The following is a 19,344-nucleotide window of genomic DNA, read 5'->3' on the forward strand; positions in this document are numbered from 1 at the left end:
CTTGTTTCTGGGTACAATCTGATTCCAAAGCCTGAATCAGTCTCCCACGACTTCAAAACAGCAGCCTCCAGGGCTCAGCCTCCCTCCAGCAGATTGTCTGTCCCCAAATTCACAAAACACTCCTTCCACAGTGAAAAGACTTGGTAGTTCATGAATACAGTGAAAGTTCCCCGTGGTTCAGATGTTGCTTAGTTTTAAGGTGAGTTTAAAAACATCAGTATTGATGTACCTGCACTTTGTCTACAATTTAAAAACACATGTTTGAAAGAAAAGTCAATAGCAGGTGGATGAAATTTGTCACAGATGAGATGCAGGATGGGGGAGAAAAGTCCATCCTGAGGGGTTTTTTTTGGCCACATCTTGCAATATGTGTAACTAGTTCCCTGACCAGGGATAGAACCCCCGCCCCTGCAGTGGAAACGTAGAGTCTTAACCACTGGGCCACCAGGGACGCCCCATCCTGAGATTCTTACAGGTCCAAAAAAAATGTGAATGTTTTCTAAATGGAAAAATGACCCGTGATATGAGTCAAGACAAAACTATCGTAACACCAGTCAGAACCAGAAGCAGCTTTGCAGCGTTCCACTATTTGTCTTTTCTGTCACCTACTGCAGGCTTCCCAGATGGCGCTAGTGGTAAAGAACATGCTTGCCAATGCAGGAGACATAAGAGATACGGGTTCGATCCCAGGGTTGGGAAGGTCCCCTGGAGAAGGAAATGGCAACTCACTCTAGTATTCTTGCTAGAAAATCCCATGGACAGAGGAGCCTGGTGGGCTATGGTCCACAGGCTTACACAGAGTCAAGCATGACTGAAGTGACTTAGCTCACACACACACACAGCACATCACCTACACGTGTTTTGTATCTCCTTCCAGCGGATAATCACCAGTCCTGTCTCTCACTAAACACTGACCCAAACCTGCTCGCTGCTCCACCTTCACACCGAGTGTAAAGCACGATTCCTCTCAGAGATGTTGGTGTTTAAAAGATATCAATATCTTAGGCAAAAGAAATGAAGTTCCAGCAGTAGACTTTTAGAAAGTACTTGCAGAGAAGCATCACCTGCCCCATGAATTTTCTGTCATAAAAATTTGCAACAGAAACAAACAAAAAAACTGAACAGAACGGGAACCCCTGAACCAATGAACGAGAGAGTCCTACCTGAGCACCCCGTTTCCCAGCAGGAAGAAAACTTGTCTTCTGCATTTCTTCATCTACGAAAGTAGGGGGGCTGGAAAATGATGAAAATTCCAAGTAGAAAGCTCCTACGTATCAAGAGCTGCTTGAGGACCCAGGGACTGGCGATGACTACAAGTCCACCACCATCTCCAACCAGAGACGGGATGGGGTGTGGGGAACAAAAAGGCAATCACAAGGATCCACCTATCCTACCTTATCCTGGATGGGTGGGCCAGTGGGAGGTGGTGGGAAGGGGTGGTTAGGAGATTAGGAAAGGCCTTCCTGAACAATGCTCACTCATAACAACAGACACCTGTGGATCTCATTAAAGGACAGATTCTGGAGAACGTCCGGGGTGGAGCCTGAGCTTGGGCACTTATAAGATGTTTCACTGGTCTGTGGAGCACACTCACAGGGGTGGGGCCCTAAAAGGATTAACAGCTGAGCTAAGACAAAGGCTAAGTATAAATAACTGCCATCCTAGTCAGAGGCAGTGCAAAGATACTGAAGCTAGAAACACCGCTGAATGTGGGAAGTGGCACTCAATATGCAAAGGGAAATTTTTATGTGAAATATTGTTGAATGCAAATACAGACAGTAAGAGCTCCACACAAACATACAAATAGATTTGTGACAGTTGCATGAAGGTGGTTAGGTGAGGAGTGTTTCCCCTCACGCCCCTCCCTCATCTTTTTCAGACTCTCAGTAATGAATTTACTAAAATAGCAAAACAACTGAATTTCTCCTCCATGGGCTGGGTAGAGGGGAGAACTCTGCCCTGGGGTGCCTTAACAGAATGACCGTGAAGCTTCCTTCTATCTGGGATTATGTGATTGTTTCAGATACAAAGCTACTTAATAACTGATAACCACATATAGAATGAATGTACTAATAGTGACATAAAAACATGTTTTTGAAGGAATAATATTTAAAAAACTAAAATATTAAAGCATGTCTTTTATAACCCATTAATAAATTTTTCCTGGGAAAAAGTGCAAGAAAATTGTATAGAATTCAGGCAGGAAAAAGCCTTGGATCATTTGATTTCACAGAGCCGTTGAGTGGTAACCTGAGGAGGAATTCATTGTTTGGTGCCCCCAGGACACATTGCTGACCCCAGCCAGGAGGAAAACTTTCAGTTTCTGATGCAGAGGGCAGAGTTACGGTTGTCGAGGTCACAGAGCCTCAGGGTGCATGTCTATGAGGTGCGTGTGCAATGGCTCCATAGACAGGACTGTTAAAATTACCATCATCTTTGTTCCAAATCAAATGGGCTTCCCTTGTGGCTCAGCGGGTAAATCTGCCTGCAATGCGGGAGACCTGGGTTTGATCCCTAGGTTGGGAAGATCCCCTGGAGAAGAGAACGGCTACCCACTCCAGTATGCTGGCCTGGAAAAGTCCACATACTGCATAACCCATGGGGTCACAAAGAGTCGGACAAGACTGAGCAACTTTCACTTTATTCCAAACCAGGCATGTTGTGGGAAACCACATCATGTGATCTTCAGTCAACTGCCAGCCCTTGCTGAAGCAGGACGCAAAACAAATCTTAAGACCACATCGCCGTACACAACACAGTCATCACAGAGACCCTCCCCCCACATATTATCTGGGGTAAACACACATCCCAGGTGACGCTAATGCTACAGGTCTTGGCCCTCACTTGACCAACAAGGCATCACTGGAACCACCTGAGATTGAACTTCAACCATCAGTGTCCTGTGGACATGTATGATGGGTTTCTCCTGTTACTATACTTGAGCTAACAATTTATCTGCTAAAGCATCTATTTTATTGAAAGGTTTGTGAAAGAATAGAAAGTATATTAAGATATCTTACAAATAAGATACCTTTCAAGATTCTTATAAGAATCTTGTGAGACAATTTCAGACTCCACTCTCTCTATCTGACAGCTGAGAAAACTCAATTTCAGGGATGGTGACGAAGTCTCCCGAATCACCTAGTGGGTAAGCTGCAGAACTGATTGTGCACACCAGGCCTTCTGATGTTCTCACCCCAATTCCAGAATTCTTTCTAGCATACAACCCTGTAACTTCTAAAAAACAAGCAGGCAACTATAAAGGGAGGTTTTTGAACTCAAGAGGCATTAAGATCTATGAAACCTTTTAAATTACTTTTTAAAACTTAGATTTTCATAAGAGTAGTTTGGAATTTGCCATAGGCCCAAACTGCATGTCCTTTGTTCAGTTTTAGAGGAACCTAAGGAATACTATGAATGTATGCTGTTGGCATATAAATGTTCTTAAGTTTTCTTTAAATTGCAGTATAATTGTTTTATACTGTTGTGTTAGTTTCACTAAAGTGAAAGTGAATCAGCAATATGTATACATATACCCCCTCTCTCTCGAGTCTGCCTCCCACCTTATCCCCATTTCACCCCCCTAGTTCATCACAGAGCACCAAACTGAACTGAAATATTCTTATGTAAGTTGTGGTATATGAAGTAAAAAGGCACAAAAAGATTTGCTGGTGATTTGTAGGTTCTTAAGGACAACCCAGAATGTTTTAATAGGTTGTTGAATTAGTTTTAGTGAGAGACTTTTTTAAACTTGCTGTTGCTGCTAAGTCGCTTCAGTTGTGTCCGACTCTGTGCGACCCCATGGATGGCAGCCCACCAGGCTCTGCCGTCCCTGGGATTCTCTAGGCAAGAACACTGGAGTGGGTTGCCATTTCCTTCTCCAATGCATGAAAGTGAAATCGCTCAGTCGTGTCCGACTCCTAGTGACCCCATGGATTGCAGCCTTCCAGGCTCCTCCGTCCATGGGATTTGCCAGGCAAGAGTACTGGAGTGGGTTGCCATTGCCTTACATTTATCTTATTTTGTTACATATGCTTATTATAAAACAATATTAGAAATGGTCATTTAGGATTTTCATATGAATAAAATAGAAATATAGTAGTTCCCTATCTTGAAGATACTGGATCAAAGGAAACTATTCCTAATGTGTTAAAAGAGACAGTTTGTTAAGGATTACTGCAACATGATATTAAACATAAAGACCAATTTATGGTGAAAGAGTGGATCCTTTAGTTCAGGACTTCTCAAACTTATTATGTATATGAATCACTATGGCTCTTGTTAAAGTGAAGATTCTGATTGAGAAGGTCTGGGGTGGAGCCCAAAACTCTGCCTTTCAGGATATCCCAGGTGATGCTGATGAAGTAGGGCCTGGGCCCTCGCTTTAGCAAGGCATCATTGGAATCACCTGAGGGTGAACTTTGACCAGCAGTGTCCTGTGGACATGGTTGATGGGTTTTTTCCACATTACCCCATGTACGTATTAAAGTACCTATTAAGAGGTTTGTGAAAGAATAGAACGTACTGTAAGATATTTTACAGATAAAAAATGTTGCTGACTTTCCTGGTGGCAAAGTGAATAGGAGTTCACCTACTAACGCTGGGGACACTGGTTGGATTCCTGGTCTGGGAAGATCCCACAAGCCAAGGAGCAACGAAGCCCAGGAGCCGCAACTACCGAACCTGCGTTCTACCCCGCATGCTGCAATCGCTAAAGCCCAAGCACTGAGAGCTGGGGCACTGCGGCAAGGCAAGCCGCCACAAGGAGAAGCCCGGGGACTGCAGTGAAGATCCAGCGCAGCCAAAAATTAAAATAATGAATAAACTTGTTAAAAAGTTTCTTCTTTTCTAGATCTGGCTTTACTGTTTATTTCCCTTCTTCAGTAAGCAAAATGTGCACAAAACTTCTGATAGTGGCTTGATTTTTCCCTTTAGTAGGTGAAGGCAACTCAGATATTTTATTATCCTCAGAAATATAGTTGCAGATCACATATTTTACAGACCAGGAAAGCTAATCAAATTGAGATTATGGGATAAAAGTAGGATTGTAAGATTTAGCAAAAAAAAAAAAAAAAAAAAAGAAAAGAAACAAAACTTCGATCAACCACTATCAAAAAGATGGGATACCCAGTTAAATCTGAATTTTACATAAAAGATTAATGTTCTCAGTATGAGTATATCCCACGCAATATATATACTTAGGTTAAAAACAAAAAACAACCTTGTTAATCTGAAAATCAGACCTAATTGGGGTTCCTGTATTTTCTCTGGCAACCATTGCTGAAAACATACCCTAGATTCTAACTTACATGTAAGTGCTAGGAGAGCAGATGCTAGGGTGGAGAATTAACTGACCCACTGACAGTGTTGTTTAAACATCCCAGCTGCACAGGGAAACTGCTTTCTGGACTTGCCAGTACCAGATGGAGCACTTGGCTATTACTGCCTTGATTTATGGAAACTTCTTTTGGGAGATTTGTGCCCCGAAGACCACCCTTTAAAAAAAATTATGATATAGGGTAAGTTGGAAGTAAAGCTAACAGGAGTCTCGTATCAATAGCTTCCTTTCTGGAGAAGAACGAGGTGGCACAAAGCAGGAAGGTTTTTCTTCTAGTTCCCTGTCTTTTCTTCTTCTGGAGATGTTCAGTGGGAAAGTGAAAATAGTGGTTCCTTAGACTCATGAGAGGTGATTCTTAATACACCACATTTTGGCAGGTTGATTGGACTTAAGGTTATCTTTGAAGGAAGGAGGTGTAAGGTGGTTGCAGGCACTCTCACCATTCTTGCTTATTGGTTGCTGAAAGCTGACTTGACTAGCTTTTAAAGAGGGCAATTTAGTCTTCTGATTTTACTTTTATGTATGCGAGCCAATAAAAAGTCTCAAAAATTTTAGCAAAAAATCCAGGAATTGCCTCATTTTCCAGTTGCCTTTTCTTGCTTATTTTCCCTTCTACTGACTTCAAATACCAACAGTCATCCCTGTCATGATGTTTATAATCAACTCTAAGTCAGAACCAAGGTCTGCCCATCACCAGAGTATTTTTGAGTGTTTCGATGCTGAAAGCTCAGCTTCTCTGTACACTGGTGACAAACTGAATCTTGGAGACAGGTTTCAGTGAAGTAGAGAAGAATAGCTCTATTGCTTTGTCAGGCAAAGGGGGCCATGGAGAGCTAATGTCTTCAAAACTATGTGTCCCAACTTGGGTAAGATAGTGGGAGGTTTTATAGTAATTGCTCAAAGAGGGTGTGATCAGCTTGTAGACATTCTTCTAATGGGTTGGTGGTGAGGTAAGTTGGAAAACTTCAGGTCCAACTGGTCTGGGGTCTACAGCCTGTGAGCAGCATACCATCGTTAATTGTTAACTTCTCCACCTGGAGGGGTTTCAGTCTCTGCAAAACAGCTCAAACATATTGTGTGTATCCATTGATGGGGAAACAAGATCTTGCCCTAAGGCTGCCCTTGACTATTTCTCCCTGGTATCACATCCCCTCCCTTCCCTAATTAACAACTACTTGAATTTACCCATTGAACTCAGGGAAGGTTACGGAAGCTGAATGAAAGTTGCTTCCTATAATCAAAGAGATGGGGGACACAGAAAGACCTTGGGCTCAGGAGCCCCACAGGGCCCTGGCAAGGTATCAGTTTTGTCCCTGCTTAAGCATTTGACAATTATGAATTCCCTATTCTGGTAAAAACACAGTAAACCCAATTAATTCCTAATTTTAGGAATTACTTTGGAGAGAACTACTAGTGATAAATGTATGCATGCTAAGTCGCTTCAGTCGTAGTCAACTCTGTGTGACCCCATGGACTGCAGCCCGCCAGGCTCCTCTATCCAAGGGATTCTCCAAGCAAGAATACTGGAGTGGGTCGCCTTGCCCTCCTCCAGGGGATCTTCCCAACCCAGGGATCGAATCCGAATCTCCAATGTCTCCTGCTTTGGCAGGTGGGTTCTTCACCGCTAGCGCCACCTAGGAAGCCCTTATATATATATGTATGGCAGACACTTATCAAACAAAATGTATTTAGTAAAAAAAAATTAGTGAAAGCTAAATTATGATAAGGTAGGAAAGCTAATTTCACTTGAACTAGTTTCTCATCCAGTCAGCATAGGAGTTATACAATCTATTAATATCTTCCATTGTCCCCTCCTCCTCTTTCCCAATTATTCCATCAGGAACACTAGTGGGTTAAGTTATCTTGGAAGTTAGTTATCAACAAGCCATTACTACCCAGTCCTAGGATGGGATTAAATACATTTACAATTTGTTTTCATTTTTAGAAAAGATTTAGCTGATTTCAGATACTTCAAAGTACACATTATTTATAGTGCAGTGTTTGACTTTTTATTTCTAACTTTCAGGTGTACTGATTCTGGAAGAGATGAAGAGGACACGAGTTATTATATATAACCTTTAAAGTTGCTCCGGTAACCTAAGTGAAACTCGCTTGGAAATGGTCTGTGGGATGAACAAGTCATCAGAAAGAGGAAGTTCTCTTAACTGAAAGAAATTTTATGAGAGGCAACATTTACAGTAAAAAATTACAAGTTCCTATCAATGTAGCTGTCCTCTCAAATAATTTTTCTGGACTCAGGAGTAATCTATTCAACTTTGAGAAGAAGGCATATAATTTGAATTTCTGGATCCTAATCTGACCTATTTTTCAATTTGGAAATTTCAAACTACATTGTTCCCAGCACACTGTCAGTCTTAAGTGATATAAGTGATTATATGTATGAAGTGGAACTGAAGTGTTAGTCCCTCAGTCACGTCCAACCCTTTGCAACCACATGGATTGTAGCCCACCAGGCTTCTCTGTCCCTGGTATTCTCCAGGCAAGGGTACTGGAGGGAGTAGCCATTCTCTTCTCTAGGGGGTCTTCCTGACCCAGGGATCGAACCTGCATCTCCTGCATTGCTGGCAGATTCTTTACTGTCTGAGCCACCGGGGAAGCCTGATTATATGTATATTGGCTTATTATCTAATGACTGTTGCCTTGGTAAATAGCAAGCAATTTATCAATATCTTAAATGTATGCTTTAGAAGAGTAGTGCAATTTCCCAAAGAAGCAAGTTTCCACATCAAGCTTTAAGCGTGTGACGTGACAGCCAATGAAAAATGTCAAAATCTGAATAGATCCTCAAATTACGCATTCATATGCTAAAACAAGTAAGACTGGAAATGCCCTCATAGGGTGGCATAACAAAGTTTCTGCGGCTGAAGAGAGCTGAAGCAAGTGTGGTCATGGACTTGCTGTCAAGGGTGTATGTCTGCATTTTCTAGACCTCCGGAAACAGTGACAGCTCAGTCTAAGCATTTCACTGTTTGGATGGTTTAGGTTCAGAAGTTTTATGGTTTACCACGTCACTAAAATTCCTTTTTTAAAATGTTTCCTGCTTCTGAAAATACTCTCAATAGGGGAACTGTTCATTGGTCAGTCAGTAAGTCATGTCTGACTCTTTGTGACCCCATGGATGGGATCCTCTGTCTTCTAGCCTCCTCTGTCCTCCATTATCTCCCAGAGTTTGCTTAAATTCACGTCCATTGAGTTGGTGATTCCATCTGATCATCTCATCTTTTTTCACCTCTTCTCCTTTTGCCTTCAATCTTTTCCAGCATCAGGGGCTTTTCCAATGAGAAGGCTTTCAAGTCAGGTAGTTAAAGTATTGGAGCTGGAGCTTCAGCTTCAGCAACAGTCCTTCCAAAGAATATTCAGGGTTGATTTCTTTTAGGATTGACTGGTTTGATCTCCTGGCAGCCCAAGAAACTCTCAAGAGTCTTCTCCAGCATCACCATTCAAAAGCATCAGTTCTTTGGCACTCTGCCTTCTTTATGGTCTAGCTCTCACATCTGTACATGACTACTGGAAAAATCATAGTTTTGACCACATGGACCTTTGTCAGCAAAGTGATGTCTCTGCTTTTCAATATGCTCTCTAGGTTTGTCATAGCTTTCCTTCCAAGGAGCAAGTGTCTTTTAGTTTCCTGGCTGTTATCACCATCCACCAGTGATTTTGGAGCCACTGGACCACCAGGGAAGTCCCAGTGCATTTAACACTTGATGTGACTAACATTTAAGGGACCTTATACACGTTAAATAGAGAAGGAAATGGCAACCCACTCATATTCTTGCCTGGAAAATCCCATGGACAGAAGAGCCTGGATGGCTACAGTCCATGGGGTGGCAAAGAGCTGGACACAATTTAGCAGCTAAACCACCACCATCACCATGAAAGTGAAAGTGAAAGTGAAGTCGTGTCTGACTCTTTGTGACCCCATGGACTGCAGCCCACCAGGCTCCTCCGTTCATGGGATTTTCCAGGCAAGAGTGCTTGAGTGGGGTGCCATTTCCTTCTTCAGGGGATCTTCCCAACCCAGGAATCAAACCTGGGTCTCCTGCATTGCAGGCAGATGCTTTACCATCTGAGCCACCAGGGAAGCCCAACCATCACCATACTAGTTAAAAATCCTTACTTTGCTTATCTGGATAAGAAGCTAACGATGGCTCCAACTGTTTCAGGTTGGCCTAGGCCAAAGGTGGATAATTTGAGAATAAATGAGAGCATGATATATGTGAGAGTCTCTCCTTTTTCTAGGAGGAAGGAGATAATTAGAATTGAGCTTGCCTACCCAGAACCTCCAGGCAAGATTACATCAAAACCTAGTCAAGGGACTTCCTGGTGGTCCAGTGGAAGACTCTGTGCTTCCAATGCGGGGTGTCCGAGTTCAATCCCTGGTCAGGGAACTAGATCCCACAGGTCTCAATTAAGAGTTTGCAAGCCACAACTAAAGATCCTGTGTGCTGCAACTAAGACCTGGTACAACCAAATAAATAAATATTAAAACAAAACAAAACAAAAATCCCTAGTCAAGAAACAGCAGGGTGATAGAATAGACCCTCGGAAAGAAGTCAGGATTCCAGGTTTCTCCCCACTTTGCCAGATCATTTAACAACCTGTGCTATATGGCACATGGGAAAACTATCTACCCGAATGTGTTTAGGTTAATAAGATCAATGGGGTGTGTATATTGAAGATAATAAGACTGGGTGGTTCTCATCTGTTCTTAAAAACTTTAGAGCTTCTAAAGCTGAAGTGACACCCTTTCTTTGCACCTCACCCTCTTTGGCCTGATTGTGACTATCACAGAGCTAGGTTTTTAGCATCCTCTGATGAACAGTTTCTGATTAATCTGGATTAGTTTCATTTTTCTAGATTGTATTTCGGCCTTTCAGTATCTTACAGCTTCCCCCAAAGGAGTTGGGGGAATAACAGAAGTGTATTCTCAGTGACTTTTCTCCACTACACTGGAATGAGAATGGGTGCATTTATGTCATCTGACCTTTGGAAATTCTTATTAACATTTATTTTGCTGGCATCCAGCAAGGAATACACCCAAATTTCCACTTTGAAATATTCTGGCTATATAGATGTTTTTGTGCTATTTTTAATGTAGGTGGAAGCCTAGAAGGTTTTGTTAAAGCTAACTATTAACCTACCATTTATCCTACTCTGAAATAACTCTCCTAACTTAATTAGTTCCTTTTGGCATCCACATGGTTAAATATGTGTGTGTGTGTGTGTGTGTACGTGTGTGTGTGTGTCTGTGTGTGTTTCTAATAATAAGTGGTAGAGAGTGAAATTTTTGTGAAGTGAATCTTTGATCCATGAGAGTATAGTTAAGTAACAGGACAACTAGTTATACTCAGGACGCTAATTTTTTTTCAGTTTTTGGCCACACCATGGGGCATGAGGGATCTTAATTCCCTGACCAGGGATCAAACTCATGCCCGCTGTAGTGGAAGCACAGTCTTAACCACTGGACCACTAGGGAAGTCCTGATGTGAAGTTGCTTTATGTAAAGATGTAAGTGAACCAAGCGCTACCATCTTATGGTTCTTAAGAACTGTAACAGAACTTTGGCTCCTACATATCCAGAATATGTCTTAGAAAAATAAAAATGAATGTACTCAGGATGCTTTGCTTAAAAATATCTTCTGCAGATTCTGATAATGTTCAGTATGAATATTTACAAAAGGTCTGTGTTCTGTGCTATAGGAGTTGTAGACATTAAAGGCCCCTTCCAGTTAATAGAATACCAAGCAGAGTACAAAGGGTCAAAAAAAGTTCAATAGCTGATGATATTGAAGGCCTGCTACATACTAGACATGGTTGTTCCCCCATAAAGAAACTGCGAATGGGGAAGAAAGCATTTAGGCAAGGGAGTTATGATGATATGATATAAAGAATAATGAGGAAAAGAGAGGTATAAAAATTGAAGTTAATAGTAATAAAAATAAGTATTTCATAAACTGTGTACACCTTTAAATAGGCTATCTTACTAGGATCATGCCTTGAGGATGATTTTTTTAAAACAAACTTTTGGATAGTAACATAAAAGCTAACATAATCTAACATGACATAATATGTTAGATGTAATCATTTCTATTTAAACAGACCCTTTAATTTATCCCTGAATGTGTCATCAGTTATTTGATTTTTTTTGTATTCAAAATGTATGTACTGCAAATTCATCCTCTCTGTTTTGCATAATTGAAATAACCCAAACCACTTTGCCAATTTTTTTTTATGCCTCCAACCAAGGAAATTACAAGATGTCTATCTAGTTGGCTATATGTTTCCTTTTCTAACAAAAGACAGCATTATAGGAAGCAGGTGGAAAAAGGTGGTGGAAAAGCGAGAGCCTGGTACAAGCAGACAGATCCTGATCAGACATTCAAATAAGATTTCAAAGGAGTGGAATAGTGCGTGTCAATAAGCTACTGGATGTAACTATTTCCTACTCTGGGCTCCGCCTTGGAGCACAGCCTGCTGACTCACGAAGCTGCTCAGAGTTGGTTTCTGCTGGGTTTTCCCACTGCCTGCTACACGTGAATCACGCTGGAATGAAGTTTCTACCGTATCCTTAACAACCAGGCACAAACCAGGCACTGACAGTGAACTTCAATCTTTCCAGTAAGAACCAGACTCTGGGCTAAAGGGTGAAAACTGATGTGGCAGGTACCAACGCTAGCCAAGCTGCCAGATGACAGACTGCCCTCCTCCTTGTCAGTAGCCCCCTAGTTTCAGCTTGGTTTCTCCCACCCACCCAGGTGGTTAAACTGGTATCTTGTCTGGCAGCTGCCAGCTGCCGGCCACTGAACTCTGCCCTTGCCTCACTGGTTCTCAGGTTTGGCTGCAAAATGGAATCACTTGGAGATAAACACACGTGGACACGGACACACACACCCTCCACATCAACAAACCCCAAACCGATGCCTTTCTGTCATCTCCAAACTTGCCTAATTCACGTGGGTTAGGATGAGATACTTACATGAGGATTTTTCAGAGCTCCTCAAGTGCAAATTTTGGGAGCCTTGCTCTTCCTATGCAAGCGAAACCTGTCAGTTAGGCTTACCTAACAACCACCAGCTGTGCTCCCCAACTTCCTATCTTGGTGATCTACTAACAGCCCCTAACCGGTATCTCAATTTGGCAGCAAAGAAGGCTGGCAAACCAAGGAGCATTTTCAGAAGGGACGCTGGCTAGACGACCCCCTCCCCGCTCCTTTCCTTGCTAAAAACTTAAGCTACATTTGGCGCTTCCCTGAAGTATCTCAAACGCTGTTGTTCTTTCTGTTACCTTTTGATCTCTGTTCTGTTTCATTCCACAGTGTCTTGTTCGGCAAAGCTGGAAGGCTCGGGTCCTTCGGATTAGAAGCTGGTACTGCTGAGTCAAACCTCAATAGAGACGCGACTGCACGCTTCACCTCGCTGGGACCGGCCGCCTCTCAGTGAGGCCGCAGGGCAGATACTATGCTAATCAAGAAAGTTCTTCCGTCTCCTCGCGGGCGGGCGGGTGCAGGTTTGAACACTTAACCCTTGGTCTTACGTGACTGCGCTATAGTGCGTTTAGTGACCGCCTCTTGCCTGGCGGGTCTGGACCACGTTCCATGTTTTTGGAAAAGGAGAAGACGTGCGCAAGTGATGGAGAAAGCCCGCAGGGAGGGGACAGCAGCGTTGGCTGGCGCCCGGGTGAAGGGACGGCTAATGCTCGGAATATTAATTACTCTACGCGCTGCTGACCCGGCAAGGACTAGCAGAAGGGGACCGGGGGTTAAGACAAAGACTCCTCCTGATCAAACGGCTGCAGCTCCCCTGCCTCTGAGGTTACAGCTCTGCCTTCTCTCTGCACTGGGCGGCTCTTGGGCACAGGACTGGCAAAGTGACTCAAGGGGGTGACCGAGTCCACTGGCCCTTTCGGGGTCTGAAAGTCTGCGTGACCGAGCGCTCCGGCTTCAGAGGGAAGGGTCTTTCTGTGCCATCCCACCCTGCCCGCCCTTTGTGGGATTTCTGGTCAAGGCCAAGCCCTTCGAAGAGTGAACTGAAGAATTTCTTAAGCAAACAGAGCGAGAAGTCGCTGAGCAGCCCCCCGCCTTGCGCTCAGGGTGCTCCTTGCAGAAAACCTCTTGGGATCATAATAGCCCGCTCTCTTTCGCATCCATCCAGTTCCCGCATCCTGGGGGCCCGGGAACCCCAGCGGGAGCAGAAGTGGGAGTGGAGAGAGATGGGGCTGGTCTCCGCGGGAGAAGCCCCGGGGTGGGGGTGGCGGCGGCAGCTGGGCCGGGGGTCCAGTGTTTGGTCCCAGCGGGCGGGACTCCGCGCGCTCCACTTCCAGGTCTGCCCCGTACCGCGCAGTCCCCGCCAGCGCCCCTAGTTCTCGGTCCCTGCACCCCAGCTCTGGCTCCTGGAGGTCTGCGCGCTCCGGGCGCGCAGTCCCAAGACACCCTCCTTCACCAGCGCCAAGTGTCCCTGTCCTAGCCAGCCCGGCCCTCAGCCTCGAGCCGGTCCACTTTGCCTCTGCCAGCGTGGCAGCCCTGATTCACCCCCCTTTCCCGGGGTGCGCGGCTCTGGGGCCCCGAAGCAGGGATGTGGCCCGCGGGAGAGCGGCGGGTGCACACTTAGGGGGCGCGACGCCGACCCCGGCACAACTTCTTGCCGGGCTCAGAGACCCCGGGTCCCGCAGGCTGCGCGACAGGCGGACTGCAGCCCCCCGGAGGCGGAAGGATGCGCGGCCAGCACCCGGCCTGGAAAGGACTGAGCCAGGACTGGGGGTGTCGGGGTGCGCCAGGGCGGTACCGCTTTAAATGCACTTGACTCACCTGCTCCGGCGCTGTCGCCTCCTTCCTCTACTGACAGCTGGGGGCTTTGTTTTCTCCACCCACCCCGGCGGCCGCGCTCCGCCCCCACCGCCACACGTGACTCGCCGTCTGCCACTGCGGCCGCCTGCGGGGCCACCCGGGGCACCCCGCCTGGGCCGCTCCTTCCCGGAGTGCAGTTGGGGGCCACCGTCCCCGAGAGGCCCCGGGCAGGTCGGAGACCACCCGCGGGCTTGTCAGTTGGAAGGTGGCACGCGGGTTAGGGCCAGGGTGAGTTGGTGACAAGGAATAAAGTGGCAGCGGGTGAAACGCGCAGAGCTTTGGGCCGCACCCAAGAGGGCGGAGGCCGGCGCGGCTCCGAAGGGCGGTTTAAGAGGCGACGCCGCACCCCGAAGTCTGTGCCTGTAACTGGGAGCCTGCCAGCCGCCTTGCACCTACTTCTTACGCCAAAGGTTTATACTCCTACCTGGCAAACAATGGATACTGCGGAGCAAACTAGTTTGTCCTGGACGTTATTAATTAAACTAGGCAACTCTAAGCTGAACCACATGATAAACAGTATAATCAATAATAGCAAGTTCTACTGAGGTTTCAAATCCGCTGCTTGTTGGTGCCGCTTAATATTTGGATTCTGTTTGGAAAATGGAATTCAGGCAGCGGACACAAACTCCAGATTATTGATGTGGGCACTCATCCATTTGGAACAGCACCAAGTTTTAATGAAATGAATTGAGAAAATGTTTTGGCCTCAAGACCCAGCTGGGTCTCTCCGGCTTTTGGAAGTGGTCCCCACCCTTGCTGATGGTCAGTGCTTGAAACTGCAGGAACCTGTTGTCTGAATCCTTCCTTTTGCCCTTGGAGGACACACATATACCTTTGTTCTCCCCAAATTGCAACTCTTGGGAAACCCTGTCCCCAAATCCCCAGCATCCATTAAAGTGAAGTCTGCAAAGACTTTGCGCTGTGCTTCCCAAAGTGATGCGCAGAGGGATCACCACCTGGCCTTGTTAAAACCAAATTCTGATTGCATGAGTCTGAAGTTGGAACTGGGTTCCTGTATTTTTGCAAACTCTTAGGTAACATCAGGGGCTTACCAAGTGGTGCCAGTGGTAAAGAACCCATCTGCCAGTGCAGGAGACATAAGAGATGTGGGTTTGATCCCTGGGTCAGGAAGATCCCCTGGAGAAGGGCATGGCAACCCACTCCAGTATTCTTGCCTAGGAAATCCCATGGACAGAGGAGCCTGGCAGGCTACAGCCCATAGGGTCCCAAAGAGTCATATATGACTGAGCAACTTAGCACATGTAGGCAGATAACATCTGGGCTGCTGGTGTAAGGGCCACACTTTGAGTAGCAAGGCTCAGAGCATCCTTTTGGCATTGACCAGCCTATTTTCAGTCCTAACTGCACCAATTCATTGCTTTTTGATTTCCAGCCACATTCCTCAATATATTTAAGCCTCCGCAACTGTAAAAGAGCCATGATCCAAATCAATCTTGGAGATTAAATGAGAAAACCCATTTAAAGTACTAGTATAGTCCTGCCACACAAACCTGTACGTGCATGCTTAGTCAGGTCCGACAATTTGTGACCCCATGGGCTGTAGCCATCCAGTCTCCTCTGTCCATGGGATTCTCCAGGCAATACTGGAGTGGGTGGCCATGTCCTCCTCCAGGGGATCTTCCTGACCCAGGGATCTTCCTGACCCGGGGATCAAACCTGCGTCTCCTGCGTAGGCAGGTGGATTCTCTACTGCTGAGCCACCAGGGAAGCCCCACACACAAACCTAGGGTTTGACAAATGTTAGCTAATTAGCTCTGGGGGTGATCCTTGCAGGAGCAAAGTTGGCACAAAGTCCAACGAACTGGCAAGGGGAGCAGCATGTGCCGAGGGCTCAGGATAAGGCATCCTGCCTGAAATTCTGTGCTCTGTAGCCAGAGCACCTAGCATGGCCCAGAGGTGCAGAATAGGTTGTTAAACAAATGAACGACTATAATGCACAGCAAATTATATGCATTTAAAAGTTCTGTTTCTTCTGTAGAACTTTAAATCTTGATAAATGAGTTCTGGGGTATTGAATTAAAAAATCATTTTGCTTTTTATTACAGATAATGTCCAGTTGCCTGTCGGATGGATAATCTATTTTAATATCCAAGAGAGTAAATGGATTGTTAAAGAGTAGTACATTTTTAATCCTCATTAAAAACCTTGAAATTTAGATGGAAATGAATTTATTAATGAAGACATGTATTCTTAGCTCTCAAAATGAATGGGTATTTTCATCATAGTTCTCATATTTCCCTTCTCTCCTCTCTCTGCCACCCCTCCCAATATTATTGTTTCCTGAGACTCTCTTCTTGGCTTTTTATTTTTCTCACTTTCTGCCATTTCCCTTGGAAATTTTATTCCTATCTTATGTTCCACTTCCAAATGTGTGGAGATTACTTCTGAATCTATGCCCACATTCTTGACCAGTTTCCAAGCTCCATTTCTGGATTACCAATTATTTGCTAGGCATTTCCACTAAATTTCCCGCTAACCTAGAAGTTTCAGTGTATTCTAAATTAAACTCCTCTCTCCTCTCATAAAGTCGATACCTCCTTGGTAATAAATCAAGATGATTATTTGTGTTGGAAAGCCCTCAGTGCTAATTCAGGGACGTGGCTGGGGTGTGGTTCACACAGCGTGATTGTCCAGCTCCCTTCTGGCTGCTCCCAGATGTTTCTGTGAGACTTTCCTTCAACAAGGACTGGGACCAACTCATGTATAAATACAATTTACAGATACGACTCTTAAGACGCTTGAGAGTCCCTTGGACTACTGCAAGGAGGTCAAACCAGTCAACCTTAAAGGAAATCAACCCTGAATATTCATTGGAAGGACTGATGCAGAAGCTCCAATACTTTGACCACCTGATGTGAAGAGCTGACTCATTGGAAAAGGCCCTGATGCTGGGAAACATCGAAGGCAAAAGGAGAAGAGGGCAGCAGAGGATGAGATGGTTAGATAGCATCACCAACTCAATGAACATGAATCTGAGCAAGGTCTGAGAGATGGTGAACAACAAGGAAGCCTGGCATGCTGCAGTCCATGGGATCACAAAGAGTCGGGCATGACTGAGTGACTGAACAATAACTGGTATGACAGCCACATAGGCAGCTGTGAGCTGCTACATAAATGGTGATCAGGGTGATTTGAGAGGCTCCGAGGCTCCATCTGTTAGGGTGGGCTAGATTATGCTGCTGTAATAAACACCACTGAAGTCTCAGTGGCTTCCTACAACAAAAATTAATCCCTGCGCAATGCAAAGTGTCCAGGGCAGCTCTCATGATGACTCATCATCCATGTGCCTCATTCCTGTGACATCTTCATGAGCACAACGACACGGGAAGAGAATATGGAAAACTGCACCAAACCTTAAGTGATTTCGTGCAGTCAAAGGAAGTGGCATGGTCATTACCCAACTTTCAGGGAGTGAGTGGGCTTCCCAGGTGGCTCAGTGGGTAAAGAATCTGCCTGCAATGCAGGAGATGCATATTCGAATCCTGGGTCGGGAAGATCCCCTGGAGGAGGGCGTGGCAACCCACTCCAGTATTCTTGTCCGGAGAATCCCATGGACAGAGGAGCCTGGAGGGTGGGGTGGGGCTATAGTCCCTCGGGTCACAAAGAGTCAGACATAACTGAAGCCACTGAGCAGACCCCTAGGGAGTATGTACTCAGGAGGAATGGGAAAGTAGAAATTTTGGTGTGCATGAATGACATCGACCATAGGGGTCCATTCTACATAGGAGGGTTAAGGATAAGATTAAACTGAACAGTCTAGTTATAGTAGAGGGTAAGCGTAGAGCGCCAGTGTGAGGCAGCTGTATGTGAAGTCTTTGGAGAAACATCACTATTGTTACGATACAGTAATATTATGTAGAGAAATTCTCTCTCTGCTGGCCAGGGTCACCTTATGATTTAGTTAAGGTCAGTCTTTCCACGCATTGATCATCCAAACTGTTCTGTCACGCAAGAGCTGGGAAATAGCTCGCATCTTGATTATGCATGGGAGAACAGACCAGCCATTAAAAGTAAGGTTACATTGACACAAGCAGATTTGCTAATTGTGTTGCCTTTAATGGTTATTCTCTACTTGAGCAATGAATATGTATCTCAAGGAAATATTTTAGCAGTTTCAAATTGTCTCTTGTTTCTCCTATGAGTGACTCAATTAAGACCTTGACAAAGAATGCTTTTATCTTCAAGGGAATGTTGAAATGTAGCCCTGATGGTAAAAATCAGTCCATATGCAGGGGGAAAAAAAATCACTCATCAATGTGAAAAAATAAAATCAAAGCTTTCGATAAGCTTTCTCTACAGAGGAGAGATCCTGTCAACTAAACCTACCTCCTACATCTCCCAACACGTCATGTGCTTAAAAAAGATAAAGCACTGATGAATGCTGTAGGATCTAAAATGCGATACAGACGTAGGATATTGTAATATGTTGTTGGGCACTGAATCACAGCAATTTTATATCATCTCTGTCTACATCCATCAGTGATATCCCTTTTTAAACCTCTCATAAAACTGTTCCCAAATAAATATTTTTATATAACACTGGTATCTTTCTAGAGCTATATTCTGAAAGCTTCAGTCACACATTTCCACAAATATCTAAAGTGGGAGATTAAAATGGACAGAGTTTATCAATATTTTAAATTGTTTTCTCAAATTCTTTTCATTTTATCTTATTTATTTTTAGCGCTGAGTCCTCGCTAAGCTGTATACTGCTTTAGGTATATATCATAACTTCAAGAGATATGCTGCAGTAAACTAGTTATACGTGTTTCAGCGACGGCATGTAAAACGGAGATGGACGTGTTCATTACCAAGATATAAAAGCATTTACCGAGATGAGCAGTAAAGGTGGTACAAGGCGGCAGCTCACAGGGATCACTGCCTTGTGAAGACTCTAGTGTCTAGATACAGCGTAAATGTTGAAATAAAAAACAATATTACCTTCAAAGCATTGTTTGAGCTCTTATGAGTAAATATTTGTGAGTTAGCCAAAAGGTGTCATTATTTATATATGAAAGTAAAGAACTTGAATGACCAACCCAAGTCCTATTTTCCAGCTATGTCTGCTAGCAAAGCCTGCTGCCTCCTTAAGACAATAGAGAATGGCAGGGAGAAAATATGC

At 44.6% G+C, this 19,344-nt stretch overlaps 1 protein-coding gene across 4 annotated transcripts in view; it reads right to left on the reverse strand.

Moving 5' to 3' along the window:
- MAPRE2 (microtubule associated protein RP/EB family member 2) overlaps window positions 1-14,486 on the reverse strand; it is a 187,244-nt gene extending 172,758 nt beyond the window's left edge. The window contains exon 1 of one of the 4 annotated variants that reach the window (XM_069568739.1): window positions 14,163-14,486. Coding sequence is in view for 1 of the 4 variants with exons in the window: in XM_069568738.1 (XP_069424839.1) it covers window positions 12,644-12,667 (24 nt within the window). In the remaining 3 variants the exon portion in view is untranslated. Of the gene's footprint in view, window positions 1-12,643 lie in introns of all 4 variants that reach the window. The other 3 variants (XM_069568740.1, XM_069568738.1, XM_069568741.1) reach the window with 3 other exon arrangements.
- Between the last annotated feature and the right edge of the window lie 4,858 nt (window positions 14,487-19,344).

This window comes from Ovis canadensis, chromosome 23 (genome assembly GCF_042477335.2).
Source record: "Ovis canadensis isolate MfBH-ARS-UI-01 breed Bighorn chromosome 23, ARS-UI_OviCan_v2, whole genome shotgun sequence".
Taxonomy (NCBI): Eukaryota; Metazoa; Chordata; class Mammalia; order Artiodactyla; family Bovidae; genus Ovis; species Ovis canadensis.